General features: G+C 39.5%; 1 protein-coding gene across 16 annotated transcripts; it reads left to right on the forward strand.

The window, feature by feature from the left end:
* Positions 1–584: 584 nt before the first annotated feature.
* dtna (dystrobrevin, alpha) lies at positions 585–19,372 on the forward strand. 16 transcript variants are annotated; one of them, XM_041055003.1, is made up of 24 exons: positions 585–904; positions 4,428–4,495; positions 5,272–5,352; positions 5,437–5,650; positions 6,004–6,089; positions 6,597–6,751; positions 6,848–6,953; positions 7,419–7,585; positions 7,806–7,930; positions 8,677–8,685; positions 9,110–9,193; positions 9,431–9,499; positions 11,062–11,157; positions 12,314–12,395; positions 12,760–12,857; positions 13,836–13,949; positions 14,159–14,255; positions 15,107–15,130; positions 15,766–15,925; positions 16,029–16,118; positions 16,205–16,304; positions 16,870–16,987; positions 17,102–17,140; positions 18,090–19,372. In XM_041055003.1, exons 2-23 carry the CDS (start codon positions 4,429–4,431, stop codon positions 17,117–17,119), a joined length of 2,160 nt encoding a protein of 719 aa, XP_040910937.1. In that variant the 5' UTR covers positions 585–904; position 4,428; the 3' UTR covers positions 17,120–17,140; positions 18,090–19,372. The 16 variants fall into 16 exon arrangements, with proteins under 16 accessions (XP_040910937.1, XP_040910934.1, XP_040910935.1 ...); XM_041055000.1 differs by lacking the exon at positions 585–904 and adding an exon at positions 2,363–2,496; XM_041055001.1 differs by lacking the exon at positions 585–904 and adding an exon at positions 2,363–2,496 and having other exon boundaries at positions 12,763–12,857.
* Positions 19,373–20,811: the final 1,439 nt, after the last annotated feature.

Consider the following 20,811-nt stretch of genomic DNA (forward strand, 5'->3'; position numbering starts at 1 on the left):
CGTTGTGCTGTGAGAGCCACTTATCTCTAAAAAGACATGCTTTCATGAGCTAAGACAAAACCGCTAGAACGCACCAATAAAGACTTGCTCATGTGCAAAGTCTTATAAAAACTATTGTGTTTGTAGTTGCCAAACCTCTGCAATCTAATGATTACTTTATTTAAACCTATAAGTAATCAGTTGGGGTCACTGCAGATATATGTCTAGAGATTATTCAGTATTTAATCATTCAAATTGTTACATAAGGAAATAATAGGAAACCACATTTGTGGTTGCCATGTGATTATGTTGAATACAGATTTAAAATAAGAGTTGTTTTTTATTTATTTTATTTTATTTTTTTCCCTGGCAGCGAAGAATTGTTGTAAATGTACTTATTTTGATTACTTTTTTTTCTACTCGCAAAGATTTACTGACACATTTTTGTTTGCATGACGTCATCCTCAAAAGCCACATAAAAACAGGAAAAATGCTTAAACTGGCCAATGATCGCATCACGAAAACATCCATGCATCACTATATGTAAATATGCAATATCCCCCCTACATCTTCTTCTTCGTCTTTTCTTTTTTTTTTTAAACCAGACTTTAACATTTTGCAGCCGGGGCGCACTGACGCAAGTGAAGAGATCCCGCATTACGTCATCGTGAAGGCCACACACTGGAGGTGAGCGCTGCTGCCTGTGTTCAGCTCAGCTCTGCTCTGCTCTGCTCAGCCAGTACGCTGCCCGAAAATTTCCACAACACGAGCTTTGCAGGAGAGCGGCACAGGAACGGCCGCCTCGCGCAGTGATGCAGCGCCCTACACCAAAGAAGCCCTGATCGCACCGCAGGACGCGACCGGCCGTCGGATTCCTGGAGAGAAAAACAGCGATGTTGCATGACATGCTTCGAAATAAATTCTGGTAAGTCTTGTGCAAGTGTGCTGCTGCAGCTGCGGGAGGCTGGCAAGCAGCAGAGGAGCGACCTTAACCTACTTTGTCACTCTGGGTGAAATGAGTTTTGCCGATCAAGTTTCCTGCGATAAAAACGCGGATATGCGAGGATTGAAAACATTGTAAACGAAGTCGTATATGCAGGCAGATATTTCTCTAACAGTGAGACCTTTGTCTCTCGTCCACACAGGTGTCTCTGGCGTGACAGGTGATGCCTGAGCTGATCATGGTACCATAAGGTGCCTGTTGCCTGTCTCGCTACCCTGTTACCTTTGGCCAGTGTTACTGTGGTGGAATTTTGATGGTTTTTTTTCTCTCATATGTCCAGAGGGCAATATGACACCGTCTATGCCCTGGAGTACATCTCTTTACAAGCTGGTGATTAAAATGCAAATGTAATTCAGTGTTGGCTATCACATCGCACATTTGCACATGCCTGTATTTCCACCTATTCCAGTGTTTGTAATATTTTTGTGACTTCACAGAATTTTCCCCCTCTAGTCTGTGTGGCAAACTCAGTAACAGTGCCATAAACAAAATGACAGCACCAGCAATCGTAAATTTGCAGCCGTGCTCTCATTTAACATCAGGGACCCCAAAGTTTTGGCCTTTTTGCAGCTGAAACCATGGTGATCATCAGCAGGCGACAGAGAGCGGCGGGCCCTCCAGCAGACATCACTGGCTGGTACCAGACAGGAAAAGAAAACAGTTTCACTACCTACACAGCATTTACTACAGCACTAAAGCACAACAACTGATTGACCTTAAGCCGGTGGTACGGCTTTTTTATTCCTGTCAGGGGATGGGATGCGGATGCCAGTGTAGTTTATAGTCTCGTGATGTAAAAATAACTCTGGCCCAATCAGTGGTAACAGCTGCGATGTACTGTACCGAGCCAGCCAAACACAGATTGCTCTGTAACTCAAGTTAGTGCTTGTGTTTGGAAATGTTGCATGACAATCTGTTCCAAGTACATCAGGGAGGACATAAATTAACAGCGCTGTCCTCTGTTTTATTGAGCTGCTACAGAAATAGACTCATAATATAAATAACTGACTAATAAGGCATTTTTTTGTTGCTGGCCTGAAATGCAGTTGAATATTTAGCCAACAGAAGTCCAACGATAGAGTGAGGCATTACTGTGAGACTCTTGGTTTGGAGCTTCGCCCCTGCCAGTCTCTCTGCAATGTTAATGGTAAATGATGATTTTCTCTTTTAATGGCAGTTATTTTCTAATGTTGCCGGTGTGACAGTGCCACAGAGAAAGAGTAATGTTTATTGGGCCCATGCCAGGAATGAGGTTTGGGGTCTGCAACTAGAGAGCCAGTAAAGCTGTGCAAGAATGTAGAGCCTTCTCATTTGTAGTTAAAGATAGAGGCAGCACAGGCTGCATCCTCGCTGACAGTTTCTAATTTCAGATATCTTCAGTCGGGTTCGTCCATTTGGGCTGCTTTTGTTGTAATGTTTCCTTGTTAGAACGGAGTTTCTAGAGGGAGAACTTGACTTGGTAATAACTCAGCTCAGGAAGGGGAGAGGAATACGAGCATGGTGCTTTATGAAAGGTATGTTGATCATCTTGTTCCCTTCGCCATCGTACAATGTCTATTGGCTCTGCAGGTTTAATATCTGCTCTTGCAATAGATTGTATCAATCTCAGTTATTTCCGAGACTGAGAACAGACTGCAGAAGGTCACATAGCTGGCACTCGGGAGGTGTTTGCTTGTGATGTGGAAAAGGGTATCGATGTTAATCTATAAAATAGCTAATATTTGTGCACTTTTTCATTCACTCACTCTGTAAGTGATGAATGAGTTCGCATATCCATTACTTTCAAGATGACATTGGGTGCGGGCAGTGGCCTGACGCTGCTGCGTATACATCTTAAACTGCTATTTACTGTTGTAGGGGCATTCATCATTGCCTTAACTGATGAAACAGCAGTTTATTATTTGTGTTATTACAGAGTTGTCATTTTGCTACGTCGCCTTATCATATAAACCAGAAAATTCAGACAAGTTTCATTTTCATGTGGATGTTCAGTTTTGTCAGGATAATGTGCCATCAAGACTTACAGATTACCCCTTTTTCTACTGTGGCTCTTACTGCTGTGCTGTGAGGTGACTTTCTTAAATGCTGCACTTGATTCTGCAGTTCCAGGTTACCTCATTATCTTTTCCCTCTTAAACTGGATTTCAAAGATTCATAGGGCTCCATAATTGACTTCTTGTACTGACAGAAATCAGAGGAAGGATTGCAGAAAGAAAAAAAAAAGAGTGCTGTTGTTTGCTTTTTAAAGCAAATTCTAATTTCTGGACCATGGGCCTCTGCAGCATAATATTTAGGTCTACCAATTACTGTCAGAATAATTTGCCTGAATGATTATCTTGCAGAAAAAGTGTTTTCGAGCCACTCGCCCAAGAAGTGCCACTGAGCTCTCAAATATCATCCCACTGAGCGTTATGAGATATGAGATATTTACTAGTGCACAAAACTTTTCTCAACAAACTTTGCTTGTCTGCAGTGGGAGGTGTAGTGTGTGTGTGTGTGTTGTGTGGAGGGGGGTGGGGGGGGCTAGCAGTATGTTTTTACGAACGGAGTGGCTGGGATCTTTGCTGCCATGGCAACAAACCACATGACTAGGTGTATTAGATTGCCTCGGACAGTGTGCAGTGAGGCATGGTGTGAGCATTCTCTCTGCTGCTTTGCCCCTTTGAAAGTCTTGTCCTTTTGCTTACTTAAGTCCCCCCACCCAGGGCCGAATTAACCTGCTATGTGGCCCCGGGGCACAATAAGCTGTGTTGCCCCCATGTTTTTCCATGCATGTATCAGTCAGTCACGTAATTTTACCTCCTCCCTCAAGCAGTGATTGTCCAGTCAGAGTTTAGCAACCATGACTTGGCACAACAGGCCTGACAGATCTGTCAGATTTCTCCATGTGTTGAAGCGGCTTGCACGGGGCTGCAGTAAGAGCTTTTCACCTTCCTTCATTTAAAGACTTTGCAGGGTGGTGCTGTCTATCTAGCTTCAGCTGATACACTGTCTGAAATTAAGAACCCGCTGTTCGGAGTAAATCCACCACCGTTATCCTTGTAAACTGCACATGTGCTTAGAGACCTTTCAGCTGCCACACTGTGAACTTGGAGTGTTTGGGCCCCTTGAGGGTCTGGTAGTTAATTGCTGTTTGCTAAGACATTATTTAACTGTAATTATATTAAAAGTAATAATGTATCATTTAAAGGGAAATGGCACGATACAAGTGTGAGTTGCATTACGTCAAAAGTACATAATGTTATTATAGTATGCCTACTATGTTAACCAAGTGCTAAGGGTTTTACAGCTGCAAAAAACAGTTCAAGTAGTTAATTTATACAGAATGAAGCAGAAAGCAATAGGAAGTGCATATTCAGTGATTGAACAATGCTGTAATTGGAGCTGTTTCTGTTAAAAGCTGGGGTACACAGGGTCTGACATTACTTTCTCTCTTCCTGACCAGAATGATTGAAGACTGCGGGCGGAGCGGTGACAACATGGCAGATAGAAGGCAACTGTTTGTCGAGATGAGTAAGTGCTCCGGGCCACCGCTCAGCGTGATCTATGCCAGACTGTTTTACACACTGACCATAAAAAAATGGAAAATTCCTCTCTGTAACTTTCATTTAAAGTAAATATCATGAAGACAAGTGTCTCCACTAGAGAAAACCAGATTGATTTTAAACACCAACAGCCAGGCCTCCGGTATGACCTCATGCTCTCTTACTATTTACAGAACACTGTTATGTGTAGGGACCCAATAATCAACACATTTTTAAAAATTCACCTCAAGCATTATTATAAAGAAATAAATATTATAACTGCACACTAACAGAGTTTATTATGGGTTAGTTCTTCATTTAATTCTGGTAGTTTCTTTTTCAAAAACATCCGAACTTGAACTACTGCATACAATTATTCTACTTATTAATTAATTAATTATAATTATAATTATAATACTTATTATAATTATAATATTATAAGTATTATGAAAGCAGGACACAGTCTGTCAATCAGGGCAAACAGGTAAGACAGTTATGAAATTTGCTGTCTGCTGTCTTCTTCAAACCTAATCAACAGCCAAGGACAAAGACTTTTAAACAGACTTAAAAAAATTAGTAGAATAAATTCTGTTGTTGTGAGAAAGAAGCAGGTTGAAAAAACACTTTAGAGCTTGAAAAAAGGTGTTTGATTATTTCACAATCAAATGGCTGTATTTATAATCTGACGGTATGTATTAATTAAAGTTCCATTTCTGTCTGTCAGTTTCCATTTGGAGCATTATTTAATGGCTGATTCTTCCTCAGGGGCTCAAGACTTGGATTCCATACGACTGTCAACTTACAGAACAGCCTGCAAACTCAGATTTGTGCAGAAGAAATGCAATTGTGAGTATGATGCACTGTACCACCAGCGGCATACATTTTGTCCAGTAGAAATGTTCATATACTGTTACCCTGTTTGCTTTCCAGTGCATTTGGTTGATATTTGGAATGTCATTGAGGCTTTTCGAGAGAACGGCCTCAACACCATGGACCTCAACGCTGAGCTTTCTGTGGCTCGTCTAGAAGTGGTACTGTCTACCATTTTTTACCAGCTGAACAAACGCATGCCCACCACCCACCAGATCAACGTGGAGCAGTCCATCAGCCTGCTGCTCAACTTCCTGCTGGCAGCCTATGACCCGTGAGTAACTCGTCACATGACGGTCGGCGGCTGGTTGTGTACTTTAACATCTGAGGTTTTGACGTGAGCTAATGTAGTGTGAAATGTGACTGAAGTGTCTGCCAAAGTGGAGTGAAAATACAGACTATTTACCTTAATATTGTCACAACATGCCTTTGCAGAGTGCATTTTTTTTGTGGTGGTAAAAGCCAAGTTAAACATTTCTTAAGATGATGATCACTCTAATTCAAGTTTTCCTTTAAAGGTTATGCTTTTCACAAAAGCAGCAGAGTTCATAGAGCACTACGTAGGCCTTGACAGCTCCATTTAAGAAAATCTATGACCACAATGTGAAATATATTTGCTTCTTTTAGGGAGGGCCGTGGCAAGATATCTGTCTTTGTTATGAAGATGGCCCTAGCAACCATCTGTGGTGGGAAAATTCTGGATAAATTAAGATGTAAGCAACACAACAAACCCTTATTTTGCTTTAATTGTGAAAAATGGAATTAAAATCACTCATTTTACCTGTAATAAATCAGCCAATTGTCTTTGTAAAGTTCACATTGTTTACAGTCTAAGTAATGTACCTCTTTGGAATTTAAAATATAAACTTATTAGTTGCTGTATTTTCTGTATCTCCATCTGCTAAGTCTATTGGTCCTAAAAGAAGACGCAGTGCCGGCCCAGCTCCTCATGGCTGGGAGAAGTCATTATTCATTATCTGAAGGAGAGAGTTTATTACATAATCTACAAAATCTGTGGGCGCAGTAACAACAGTTGATGAAAGAAAAAAGGAGGGTTGCTGGTGTATTATAACAACTGATTTGAATAACTGCTTTACTTTGATTTGTTTTCACAAATAAGTGGGATAATTGTATTGTGTAATGCTATAATTAGCCGACTGTGGTGGGAACTGACAATTAGTTTGATTAATTTGTTTAATGTCTCCCTCTATTGTTCCCAGATATTTTTTCACTGATATCAGATTCCGCTGGAATATTGGTGTACTCACAGTTTGACCAATTTCTGAGGGAGGTTCTCAAATTACCTATGGCAGTTTTCGAGGGACCTTCTTTTGGTTACACAGAACAAGCGGCAAGAACCTGCTTTTCACAGCAGGTGAGGGTCTTTTAACCACAAGAGTGTGATCTGTGATTGTTTTATTGTCGCCGTTGTGGGTGAATCTCACTCTCCCCTGTTCTGAAACGTCAACAGAAAAAGGTCTCCCTCAACACATTCCTCGATACGTTGATGTCAGACCCGCCCCCTCAGTGTCTGGTGTGGTTACCGCTCATGCATCGGCTCGCCAACGTGGAGAACGGTAAGACACCACACAGAACGTTTATGAATGGGGAAAGCTAGCAGGGCTGGGAGGATGTAAAGTTCAGCTTTGCATCATAATCTTGAGTCACCACACGCACAATCAGTCAAGCAGACATACACCATGAAACGCACACACGCCCCCAGCGATGATGACCCATAGGGGACCTTACACCCTGTGTGTGAGTGTGTGCGCTTGTGCGTATTTGTGATGCACTCATCATCACAAACCACCTCCATGTGAGCAGAAAAAACACTGTGACATGCTTACACATACCAAAGGACGGTTGTCATCAAAACAGGCTCAGTATACCAGCACGTCTGTCCTTAAATTAATGGAAATTAATCCTCTACTCACTGCAAAAAAATATCTGGGTTTACCGTCACATCTGTTTGTGTGCATGTGTTTGTGCATCTGTGTATGTGTGTGTGTTTGTGTGTCTGACCCCTCCTCTCCTCCCTGCAGTCTTTCACCCGGTCGAGTGCTCCTACTGCCATACTGAGAGTATGATGGGCTTCCGCTACCGCTGCCAGCAATGTCATAATTACCAGCTCTGTCAGGACTGCTTCTGGAGGGGGCATGCCAGCGGTTCCCATAGCAACCAGCACCAAATGAAGGAGTATACGTCATGGGTAAGGGAAGGAGATGGGAGGAGGAGAGGGGCGGGCTGAGGGAGGTGTGTCTGCACTGGACCAGTCATTGTGGCTATTTTCGCTCTGCTTCACCACAATGTAAGGATGCTGGATGTTCGATGCAGGTGACAGTGCTGCTGTTATGATACCGTGTGTTTTGAAAAGGAAGTAGCGTCCTCATGTCCTCAGAATCTGCCCCTCGCTTCTGTGTTTCCCCCAGAAATCCCCTGCTAAGAAGCTATCCCATGCACTCAGTAAGTCACTGAGCTGTGCATCCAGCAGAGAGCCTCTTCACCCCATGTTTCTTGAAATGCCAGAGAAACCTCTCAACCTAGCTCATATTGTGTAAGTTCATCTTCTCTCTTTTTTTCTTTGTAATACAGAAACAGAGGAATCCGGTTCTGCAGTCAGATAGTTTTGTTGTTTTCTGGGCCTCTGATTTCTATCTACAGTTTCAGATCAGATGTTAGATTTAAACCCTCAGCTGATACTTATCCTGAAGCTGCCTCTAAGTCCGAAGTCTTGGGTCAACTGATCAATAAGGCTTAATTATAGCCTTGGGAATGATTGTAATCAGCAGTGGTGCTGCTACCTTTTCCTTGACTTGACTGATGTTTTGTGTTTTCATAAATAAATAATGAAACCAAAGCCACAAGCATAGACTTGGCAGCACTGTGGTGGTGTCTGTTAAAGGCTAAATTTGGTATTGGAACGTAAAGCCACTCCTGGTGCTAAGAACTACACTATTGGCCTTGTCTATTTTTATTTCCTGTATTTTAAGACATTTTTTAAATGAAATGTTGAAGTTCTTCTATTAACTACGCATCGTCAGCACTGTTTCTAAATTACTGTCAACAAATATTTGGCATTTCTGTTCTGCAATTTTCAGTCAACATGAATTATATGTTGATCCTGGCTCCTGTCAGTTTAGTGGTGAACAGTTTTGGTTAATTTAACATGTTATTTCCTGTTTCTTCTTGTGTTTTTAAAACTACTGCAACTTTTGCATTTAGCGTGGTCTTTGAACTGCTGAGCTGATTGTAATGAATTATTTTCATTCCCTTCCTTGTTCTATACTTTCCTCAAAATAGAGACACGTGGTGAGTTTGTTTTGATTATTTAACACAGCACAAAATGTGTTTTTGTACATTTTGTTAGATTTTCATTCTTTGTGCTCCTTGTGCTAATCATAGTCCCATCCCTCCTAGTGTCCTTTCAGTACCCATCACTGGTTTCTGTCTGAGCACTTGCTGTGGTTCGTTCCTCTGTTCATTGCATGTTTTCATTGTTGGCCTCATCCAACATAACTAATTATATTCTACTTAGGTGCCACATTCTGTTACACATGCATAAAGGTATCTTCTGAGGTGGTAATTCAAAGATCACAAGCAATCCACTAGAAATCCATGACACTGAAAGAATAGAAGACAAAAGGAAAAGGCAGAGGGATTTTCTTTCTCTTGAACACAACAGGCAGGCTTGTTTTAAAAATATATGAAAAACTCATATTTGTTTCCTCCCCAGGCCGCCAAGACCGGTGAACATCACCAACGACTACTCACTCTCTCACTCCATGCCTACATCAGGGAACCCTTACTCCACCAAAAAGTGAGTACAACAGCAGGGACAATGGATGTCCTGGATTTTACAACAGATCTTTTCAGTTTGCCGTTGCTCCCTGAAGGCCCTGTGCCCTGTTAGACTCTGTGACCCACACTGTCTTTATTTTCTTGGCTTTATTTATTTTCTAGAGTATATGAGTGCGTGTGTGAACATTTGTGAATCACCATGCTTTTTTTTTTTTTTGTGGTTTCTTGCGCTGAATGTAAATGGCTTGCCTTACAGCAAGAATAATGATGTTGAGCAAAGAAAGCCCTTGACTGGGGCTGCTCCACATCTGTTGAAAGGGAGAGGGTAAGTGACACAGGTGTGCATATGAGAATGCTTTTGTAGCTCAAATGCATGTGTGAACTAATATAGATAATAATCATAGGGCATAAACTAGAGTGCTTATCGTCCTAAGGAAACTATTAGCAAACCAGTTTCCTTGTAGAACGGTTTACATTGTTGTACTCGAGGGTCTATTTCAAAGATGCTAGATGAAGCATGCATCATAAAGATCACTGGCCATTAGTTTGGAGTGTCTATTACACTCTTTTCAATCACGTAGAAATGGGAATTTCTAACAGCCAGTTTCTAATATAATCTGATTTGAATGTTACCCTCAATCTCCTCTATGTTGAAGTTACAGCAGTTAAATAGTATGAATTCCCAGGCTCATTGTTTATGATGTATGTGAATAGGTATACCTCTTTAATGAAATAGGATTTACTTTTTCAGTTGCTGTTTATGTTGTATCTTTGTAAGATAAAAGTATTGTTGATCCTGATTTTTTTTCAGTAAAAAAAAAATTCTTTGAGCTCCTCTGCACCTGCATTTGGTGAAAAAAAAGAGTTTCTCTAGGGAATGCGCCTCCCTTTCATGACTTATAGAAAAAGCTGCAGATGATGTGATGAGTGAGCGGCGTTCCATGGGTTATTCTCGATATGCATGTCAGAGCATCTGACATTGCGGTTGCTGTTTGCACAGGCTGAGAAACAATATAATACAGGGCGTTCAGGTGATGTGCCCTCTTGAAGTTGACCGGCTAGCTGTTGCACAACAGTGCATGAAGAGAATACCTGATTACATTCCTAAATGTACAACTAAAATTTATGAAGAAAAATGACTTAAAATAAATGTGAATGGTACTCTTTGTCCACTGGATGTGTAAATAGGCCACTTTTTGCTAATGCTTTTGCCATAACTTTACAGTGATAAAATGTCAACTGCCCCTAAGCCAAATATAAAAATATGTAGTCACGAAACCCAGCCTGAGATTACTCTGGCTCTTGTCCTAGTCTCTCACCTTCTTGTTTTTTTTTTTTGTTTTTTTTTTAATCGAATATATTACCTTTCTAATTCTTATTTTTCCATGGCTAATTCTGCTGTGGTCCTCCATGATGGCAGTTGGCATGGTTGCTACATTACAGGAGTTGGTGTTGCAGGTGGAAAAGGTGGAAAGCCTCTGCAAGAATAGAGGAGCTACATCAGTAACGACTGTGCGTGCTTGACATGTCTGGGGGGGCTGAATGTTTGACTTAAAAATAATGACCTTCAATAGTTTTAATAATAGAGCACTGAGTGATTGATGCTTGTAGAGCGTAAACAGTGCATGTAGCTCGTAGAGTCACTGGGCATGTCCTTAATCGTGCTCCTAGCCTTCATCAGTGGTGTCTCTCCCAAACATAATATGGCCTTGTTTCTCTCTAGTCACCCATGAATGGCTGCTTTTCAGCCACTCTCCTCCTCCTCCTCTTTTGTTGTGTTCTCTCCTTTTTGCTCTCAGCTTTCTCTCCCCGTCTCATCCCTCGTCCCTCTGCTGTCACCTGTGTAATGTTGTGTTTTATGTTTTGTGAAACCCTGCGCTGTTCCAGGTTGAACTACAACCTCGATGTTGCCGATAGACTTGCTGACGAACATGTTCTCATTGGCCTCTATGTGAAACTGCTCCAAAACAACCCCAGAACATGGTTAGTTGGTGTGCTGCTGTGTTTTGCCAAACACCAGTGGAAACTATGTGCTCTGCTGAACCGCCACCCTGCGATCCTTCCCCTAATCTAACCTTACTCTGAATGTGTTACAGTCCTAACGCTGCATGCTGTCAGACAGTTTTACAGACTAGTCCTTGACCTTTGACATTTCTGAGAACACATTATTGCCATTCAGCAGCAATAAATGTTACTGACTGATTTGTATAAAAAATGGCATCAAGAGAACAATATAGGTTAGGTTTGATTCCAAGATTAAAACTAAATTGTTCATATTTGAGTCCTTAAAAGAACTTATAAGTATATATGTATGTAGAATTAGATTTATCACTTGTCTCAATCATGTAATGTACATGTTGTTGTCCTTGGCTGAAATTTGTGCAAGAAAAACAGCAAATGGTCTCTTATTTGTCTCATTATGTCGTCTTACAGAAAATTCTCAGGGCAGATTAGTTAGTTAATTGGTACCAAGTACTTTAAACACTTTTAGCTGCTGTTTTCTTCAGATTCGACTGCCTCTTTATGAGGTAATCTCTAAAATGTGTTTGGTATGTTAGATCCTGTAAATGCTGTGTATTACTAGGAATATAGCATATTTTATAGCATATTCCTTACTTACAAGCAACATGAAAATAATGTTGCCTGTGTTTTCTCTGTGTGTGTGTGTGTGTGTGTGTACACTAATATTTTTGTGAGTCTTTGTGTGTCATTGTTGGTTAAATGGCATCTATCATGTTGGCTACCCCCACACACACGCATATCTTCCTGTGTGAGTGCATTTGAGTTTTACTGTATGTGTGCGTACGCATACATAACCTGTGTTACTGTATCAGTGATCAGACTGTATAAGTAGTCCCTCTGGCCTTTGAATACAAAGCGAATGATTACTTCACCTCCACATAACTCAACTTCATTCCTGCTTTTGTGGTTTTTACATAAGTAGCTCAGCATGATTACAGGGGCCTCCTCTGTCAGAGTAAAACCTGTGAAGCTTTTCCGATTAATCAGACTCTTAAACAAAATAAACTTTGTTGGATTTTTTGCTTTTTTTTTAATCCTGCATATTTTATATCACTGTAGCTATATATTGTTTACTGCGTCATGTTGTGACTCCTACCTCTATTTTCCTCTTGATCAGTTTGCTGGAGAGCAGTAACCATCAAGATGAAGAGCACAGTCTCATTGCCCGCTATGCTGCTAGACTGGCTGCTGATGCTGCGGTGAGATATAAATATATATAGATATATATATATATATATAAGACATTTATTGCACACAGTATAATAGCATCTTTCATTGATGTTCAGTGCAAAAATCTGTCCTTGATGAGAAAAGTCTTTAACATATGTTGCTTCTGTACCTTTGGGGGTTTTAGTGCTTTTTATTGCTAAGAGGAGGAAGGATTTTACTGGTGGTGATCATTTCTAAGCCGACATCTATGCCACTTTATGCTCTGATCAGGTCTTGATGGATGTCTGGTGACTTAACCGTTTTGTTCCCCCATGAGATATGAGATAAGGTAGTGAATGACATCATCCAGAGGTAAAGCCAGTTCACGTGATGTCTCTTGCTTGGTTTCACCAGCAGGCTCAACAGCAGAGGGTCCCCACAGACCTCCCCTGCTCTCTGGATGCCAACAAACAGCAGAGGCAGCTTATTGCTGAGCTCGAGAGCAAAAACAGGTTAGGGATGACCGCCTTGGTAATACTGTTCACCTCTTTCCTGTTTGTCTCTTCACAAAGTTTTCAATTCCACAACAAAAACAAATACTGACCTAAAAGCACATTCATTACTGAAAAATGTTATCATTATAAACAATGAATTATTATCCAAGTTATGACATTTCCTTACTAAATATTTACATTTTCAAGGAGGTAACTAACTGTATATATGTACAATGAAGACAAATTTTGTACATTTGCACATTTTGTACACAGTGGCAAATGTGCTTAAAAATCGTTTAAAAGAAGTAAAATAGGATGAGTCAAAGAAACAAAAAGAATCAGGTAAGATAACTTAACATTGAATGTACTAGCACATGTAAACATTGAAATCAGATCACTAAAGCGGAGGCAAAAGTTCAGCTATGAACAACATGAACAGTGAATCACTGCTTGTATATAGGTTTGTTGCTGTTAACGACAAACCCACAGAGAATTACCACGTGACTCGCCTTTTTCTTTAGATCTGTTGTGCTTCACAAAGGACAGTTTGACATGTCACAGTAGGAATAGCACAGGTGTAAAAGATCAAACACCTGAATAGAGCAGAGCCACTGTTAATGTTAGTAGTAACGCCTGTGCTTTTATGATGAGTCAAAATATCTATATGAAAAAGGCCAATAGCGTCTTTCATCTCCTTGTTTTAGTCTTCCATTTCTTTCACAGTGTAGTTTCCAGATGCAGCAGGCAGCAAAAAGCCTCTGATAAACCCACTGTACCTGTCCAGCACCGAACAATAGACAGACAACATTAGTGACTAGCTGGTGAACATTGTAGAGCAATTAGCTGCTATAGAGCCAGATATTTCCCTCAGGAATTGAGATAAAGCAAAATTTAGCTAAAAGGAAAGTAAATGTTAGACTAATAATAATAATAATAACTGGTCATTTGCCAATAATAATTTGGTCATTTGCCTGTGTATGTTTGTGCCCGTCACAGAGAAATCCTGCAGGAAATCCAGCGGCTGCGCCTTCAGCACGAGGAGGCCTCCCAGCCTCCTCCTGACAAGGGTCAGCAGAACCCCACTCTGCTGGCTGAGCTACGACATCTCAGGTAACTCTGCGACCTTGATCCATCCTGCTGCAGCATGTTTAGCTCAGACTGCAATAGAACCTACATACCTTAATTGCTCGCCTCTTTTACAAAGCAAATGAACAACATATGTTAGAGACTACAGATGCTCAGGATGTTTTTTTTTCTCATGTTTTCGCTGACATGACATTATGGTATCATCACACTGTACAACTTGTTTCTTCTGTTAGGCAACGCAAAGATGAGCTTGAACAAAGAATGTCTACTCTGCAGGAGAGTCGCAGGGAACTCATGGTGCAGCTGGAGCAGCTAATGATGCTTCTCAAGGTACCAGAGACATGTCTTTCATCTCTCTTCACTGCTCTGTAGTCACATACAGATTAAGTCGCCTTCATGATTACTGAAGGAAGACACACTCCTTTCCTGTCAGGAAAAATAAGGTTATGTTTTGTGTTTTTTAAACAACATTTGCTTCTTGGCCAAAATCAGTTATGTTGCAGTTTAAGTTTACATGTTTGTGTAATACTTCATGGACATGTAGTGCAGCTTGTGTTTTTTCTCTTATTTTGATGCAGATGGTAAACAATATGGCCAGATGATGAATATACCTTGTTTTACAGTTTCTCCCAGCTGATCACTGAAACTAATGTAAAGCTAACGCTGCACTTTACAGATGAGAAAACATGGGAGCAATTACCCAAAATGTCCATCAGAGGGCATCACTCTTTAACAGGCAAGCTCTGTTAAAGGTCCAATCTGTCTTTTTTTTTTTTTTTTTTTTTTACTTTTTTTAAATTTTAGGTACAGAGTATTTACATATTTAATTGAAGAGTGTGCTCTATAGATGAGAACCAAACATTTTGAATATAGGTCATATCTATCAGAAAAAGAAACATCATTACTGACTTGTGTTGTGTGTTTCAAAAAGACAATAGTTCCTCAAAGCCTACAGAAACTTCTTATTATACTGTCTTAAATGGGGAGGATGTCAATCTCATTAGCCTAAGAAAAACTTTAAAAATCCATTAATTCCATTATCCATCATTAAAATCCATTAAACTTACATGAGGACGCCACATGCTTGTTACGTCCTGGAGGAAATAGGGACTGGATTTCTTTCAGAAATACTCTGTGCAATGTGGTCGTTGTTTCATGAGCCATAAACCATTGTTTTTCAGCTGGAAGAAGAACGGAAACAAGCCGTAAGTGTGAAAACCGAGAGGCGAAAAGAGAGACTGAAACTTGGACGCATGTTTGAAATATATACTCTGTTCTGTTGTCAGGTGGACCTTATGTCTACAAAGTCTTTCAAACTTTTTTCTCTAAAAACTAAAGTGAAGAATGTTATGTAAATCTTCACTTTGTGTGAAATTTTGGAAATGTAATGTGTTTACCAAAAAGCAGCTTGTGGTTTGGTTTGTGGGAGCAACTGGAATAGCTTTTAGGGAGGTACATTTCTTTTGACAGCATGCTGAGCATTTGAAAAATGCTGTTTACACACAACTTAAACACAGCTTAATGACTCCACATACTGTACATTTTTAGCATGCATGTAATGTGTGTTGCTAACAAAGCTGTGGCCTCTCATTAGGCTTTAAAAACTATTAAGCTCGATTGTTGTGTCTGTTTTATGGGGTTTACATGAAGTTCTTTTGCTGTGATTCAAACCGTGAGAAGGAAAAGGGTAATTTGATGCGTCACTCATTGTGTTTGCCTTCATAATAAACCTTTTTATTCAGATTATATTATGTTTTTCTCACAGCCTTGCTTTAATTGCATGATTTTCTCTCCAAACAACACAGTGGCACCGCACTAAAACTGTCTATTTGTGTTGCAGACTCAGGGTCCCGGCTCTCCACGCTCTTCCCCCAGCCACACCATCAGCCGGCCAATACCCACACCAATCCACTCGGACTCTGCCGGCACGACCCCGACTCACACACCTCAGGACTCACTCATGGGCGTGGGAGGGGATGTTCAGGAGGCCTTCGCTCAGGGTAACACATTATGCAAGCATTTGGTAGTGGAAATAGTGTCCAAAGTATAGTCAGAGGTTGGACGCAATCACATTTCAAAACTATTTTTTTATCTGCTTTCAAGGTCCAAGGAGAAATTTGAGAAATGACCTGCTCATTGCTGCTGACTCCATCACCAACACAATGTCGTCACTGGTTAAGGAGCTGAATTCAGGTAAAAATGAATTTTTAAAAATGGCTCATGTTTGTCTTCTGCTGAATTTTAATACAACAACTGATTCGATTTTTTTTCCCACACAGAAGGTGGAAGTGAGACTGAGAGCACTGTGGATTCAGACTTTGGACGTGGTGACCTGTTGGCCACAACTTCTTCAGATCCCTTCATCACCTATAAACCAAGGTACTTATCTGATATAGTTGCGGAATGTGTCATCAGCAATTAGTACACAAGAAATAATATAAAGAGCTTTTGTTCTATATTTGGAGACAAAAAAGTTGTGAAGGAATAGATAAAGGTTCTTGAATGAGCACCTGCCATCATAAACAATCGACTGAAATCCACCCACAACACCTTCAGAAGGCAAATCATTCATTTTGGCAAAGTTACACCCTTGATATTCAAAACCTGATCTGATTAGTGTCTTTGTAAAACTTTCCCAGCTCATCCATTGTCCCTGCTTAACATGAGGAACTTTCTTTGGTACACCTTCCTCCTGAGAGTTTATTTGTTCTGTTTCCAGCTTTCCCAGATGTGTGTGAAAAATACCTTCTACATCAGGTCACCAGATTTGAATCAAACGTAATGGTTGTTATAAAAGATTAAAAATTTGTAGGACTTTGTTTGTTTTCAGTCTTAAATTGGAAATAACAATTGTTAATTCCTATTAAAACACAGTTTTATACCTCAGGTTTCCATGTGCCATCCATCGTTTGTCTTGTTTTAAACTGCCTGTTATCCATCAAAGGAGCTCCAGCGCTGCAGAGCAGGAGAGCTTTGAGAACGATCTGGAGCAGCAGTTGGAGGACGAGCTCAAGTTGGAGGAGCTACTGAAGCACAGGCAGGAACCAGACAAACCATGCATGGTGAGTCGTAGCTTTCCAAGACCGGAACAAATTGTTACTTGTCCTTTTTCCCCTTTTCAGTTCTAATTCTAACATGCTGTTCTGTTCTGTGATGGTGTTCATGTTGTGGTACAGGTGACTCTGCAGCAGTGACTGTGTTAGTCCATATTACTGGTGAGTTTCTGAAACTCATTCTTTGTTTGCTAGACTTTTTTTTTTAAATCAACCCATATACCGAATGCACATCCTTTAACATGGGGCGGCATAGGGCAGCAACTAACAATTATTTCCATTATCAATTAATCTGGAGATTTTTGTTTATGCAAAGTCTAACAAAATGCCAGAAAACAGTGAAAAATGCTTGTTAGAATTTCACACAGACCAAGATGACAACCAACCAACCAACGCTCCAAAATCCAAAGATATTCAGTTTACTATCATGTATGACAGAGAAAACCATCCATCACACGATTATTTAATTATCAAAATAGTTGCCGATTAATTTTCCGTTTAATTGATTAATTGGTTAATTGTTGCAGCTCTACATGGACGCTTCTAATTTTAACATTCACCAAAATGTTGAAAATCAAAGTAGAAAAAAAAACTGCAGGAATGTTGAGAACTAAACTTAGCCTTAAAATGTAACTGTGTAAATACAGTCCATTAATCAGTACATGCATGCAACCAGTGTTAACTGCTCCTCTATTTGCCTTCATCTGATTAGCAGTAATGGAAGAGCAACAATAAAATGTATCCTGCGCATTACCGATGCCAGACTTTAGCTTTCATTACAGTGTGTAGGCCATCCTTGCAGTCAGTGGTATCATACTTTTTGTTTTACTGGCTCACTACTAATAGAACTTCAGCTGGATCAGACAGAGATCAGATTTAGATGCCACAGTGGTCCTGTTTATAATGATGTAAGCCAGGCAATGTGTTTGGGTTTCTCAAAACCAGGATAAAGGATTATCCAGATTTTTTAAACAAATATATGATGCTTACATGTATAAAACATAAATAAAATAATGATGTAAACACACTCGGGCCTTTCTTTGATTTATAATGGATAATTTTGAGCACATCCATTATGCCATGCTGTTAATAGGTTTTGTATCCTTAACAGGTGAGCAATATGAAAAGCAACAATTGTAGAAGACACTGGATGGGACAACACTGGGCCGACGGTACAGAGCACTGAAGATATGAAGAATTTAAGTTGAAAAAAATTGCTAAATCCAACCATAGAATACATTTATGTAAAGATATATATTTTTAACCAACCACATATTTAAAGTAATACTGTGAGCTGATGTAAAGAGATTAAATACTGAGCTGTCTATTATACCACAGGTGCCATAAAAACCACATGATTTTGGGAATTTTTTTCTTAATTTTTAATCCTTTTTATATGAGTTGTCTTACAAATGTACAACAATACTGTTCATACAGGGTGGCAAACCTGATTCCTTCAAATCCTCATGTTTCTGAATACAGTGAACCAGGTTTAAGGGTTTGTCATCTGATTTATGTTATGAAACCTGAGATTACATTGGAGTTGAAGTTATAGATGATAAAGTTTGCAATCTTTTGTAAATGTTTAACTCTGGCCTGGTTACAATGAACAGATTTTGTCACTATTCCATAGATTTCTTACTGTTGCTGTTGAGTGGCTTTTGTATTGTTTTTTTTTTTTTTTTTTTTTGACTCGTTTTCGAAGCAGACCGACTGCTATTGACCAGATGAGTTTGTTTTATTTGATACATTAGTAATAATAATACACACTGCCTTAGCTGGTTGGATGACCTCTCAAAGGAGTTCATTCAAACTGTCAATGCAGCATGTAGCTAACAACAAAACACGCCTGTTCAGCAGCAATGCTAGTCTTCTTCACTGGAAAAATGAGGTTAAACTCATTTAATCTGATGCTGGGAAGTGATTTTGTCTGCAGAGATTTGGTCTGCAAATATGTACACTGTCTATATGTAAATGGTCAATTAAATATAAGATATAGATGGATTGAAAGTGTTTTAAAACACAGTGGAAAACAATGTAAAACATAGACTTCCAAATTGCTCAAATTCAAAGGTTTACACTGGTGAGGGCATTGAACAAATTGTGTTTACTATCAATGGTTTATGAATTAAGGTTCGATCATAGATCATCTGCCATTGTTTCATTTGTTAGCGTCAATGCTCTCACACAAATCTGTGCATGACTTGCACACCAAAATACACACTCTTGATGTATTTTCTGAGTGTGCGTGAAACTTTACTCAGTCACTTTGAGAAAAGTGGCAAGCCAATCTAAAATCATAAATGTGTGAAATATATCTAGTTTGATTTTTGAGCAAGTTCATAGCAGTGATTTTGCATGGTGGTGATGCATAATAAAGTGTTGACACAATATCACAATTTTTGCCTATGAACTCCTTTCCTCTTTCTTTTTCCATTCCAGAACGGCACACTTCAATTGGCTTGGTTTGGCAGTGCACATTTATTATCTGTCATAAATGCACTGTTGGCTGCCCTCAACCTATTGTCTATAATTCATCACATAGACCCACCATCTGAGGTAACATAAAAGCAGCCATCCAGCACTGAATCTCACAGTCATGTGGATATTAGGAGGGTGAATTTTGCTTTCATACTCAGGCAATATTATCAGCATGTGAATTAACTGATAAGAAGCTTTATTATTGTTATTATTATTATCAGTACTTTTTAAAGACATCAATATATGCCGGTCCTTTCAGCATTTAAAAAGAGTATTTACAATATAGACCCACAACATCTATCACTGGATCTTTACACAATTACCACAAACTGTCTACATGAAATCATCCCACAATATACTCTTAATCTGTTCTGTGTTGCGTATGCTTACAGCATTGTTAGCAAACTGCTTTAACAGTGATGAATTTTATTCCAAGCCTCACCTAGATCTCGTTTGTCCTTTATCAAGTGCATGACTGCACCCTGGTGTTAAAAGAGGAGGAATGCAGTTGTGTGAGTGGCTGGACATCATGTTCATTTAATCACAGACGCAAACAAATCACAAATTCACAAGAACCCACGGTGACGTTTTCAGATGTTATGTTTGATAAACAGTCAAAAACTGTTTAAAATAATATAAGATACAGACGAGCTGCAATTTTTCACATTTGAGAAGCTGGAACCAGAGAATTTTTGCTCCATGAAATCTCTTTTACAATGAATCAGCCATGGATTAATTGTTGCCAATTAGTTTTCTGTCGATTGATTAAAAAATTAAGTACTTTTTTCTTTTAGCTGTTCTATTGCAGCAGCACTTTAATATTGCAACTGTAATATTTTTTATTAGTACATTTACTCATAAGTACAGTTCTGAGGTACTGCTATTCTGCTACATTTCAGAGGGAAATAACGTACTTGGTTCTCTACTACATTTATTTGACAGGTGTAGTTGCTGATTACTTTACCAATTCAGATTTTAAAACCTATAATGAGTCTGTAAAATACGCTGCATTGTTATACAGTAAATGAAACCGCCCAATAGTAAATAAAACAGCTAGAATCAGCTCCAACAACTACAAAATGCTGTCTACATGATAAAGTATCACAAATAATCAATGGTATAGCAATACACCCCTGACAGAGCAATTTAGCCTGCATAGTATGTACCTTTGGTGGTAATACTTACATATTTTAACTTTAGTACAATTTTGTATTGAATGCTGTACTGAAGATCTGAACAGTTATTACGTCGCCGTTATTAGTTAATGAAAATATTTTCGCGTTTACCGGGAGGAAAAGTGAAATGACACAGAGCGACTAGACGGAAAGCCATCTGATGTTCTGAATGATCAA

Source organism: Toxotes jaculatrix, chromosome 14 (genome assembly GCF_017976425.1).
Source record: "Toxotes jaculatrix isolate fToxJac2 chromosome 14, fToxJac2.pri, whole genome shotgun sequence".
NCBI classification, from domain to species: domain Eukaryota; kingdom Metazoa; phylum Chordata; class Actinopteri; family Toxotidae; genus Toxotes; species Toxotes jaculatrix.

Bases quoted from the DNA above. Each gene is read 5' to 3' on its own strand.
- dtna (XM_041055000.1), top strand. The intron at 15,131-15,765 runs GTAAGTGTGAAA...TTTGTGTTGCAG, and splicing joins AAGAAGAACGGAAACAAGCC to ACTCAGGGTCCCGGCTCTCC. The intron at 16,305-16,869 runs GTACTTATCTGA...TATCCATCAAAG, and splicing joins TTCATCACCTATAAACCAAG to GAGCTCCAGCGCTGCAGAGC.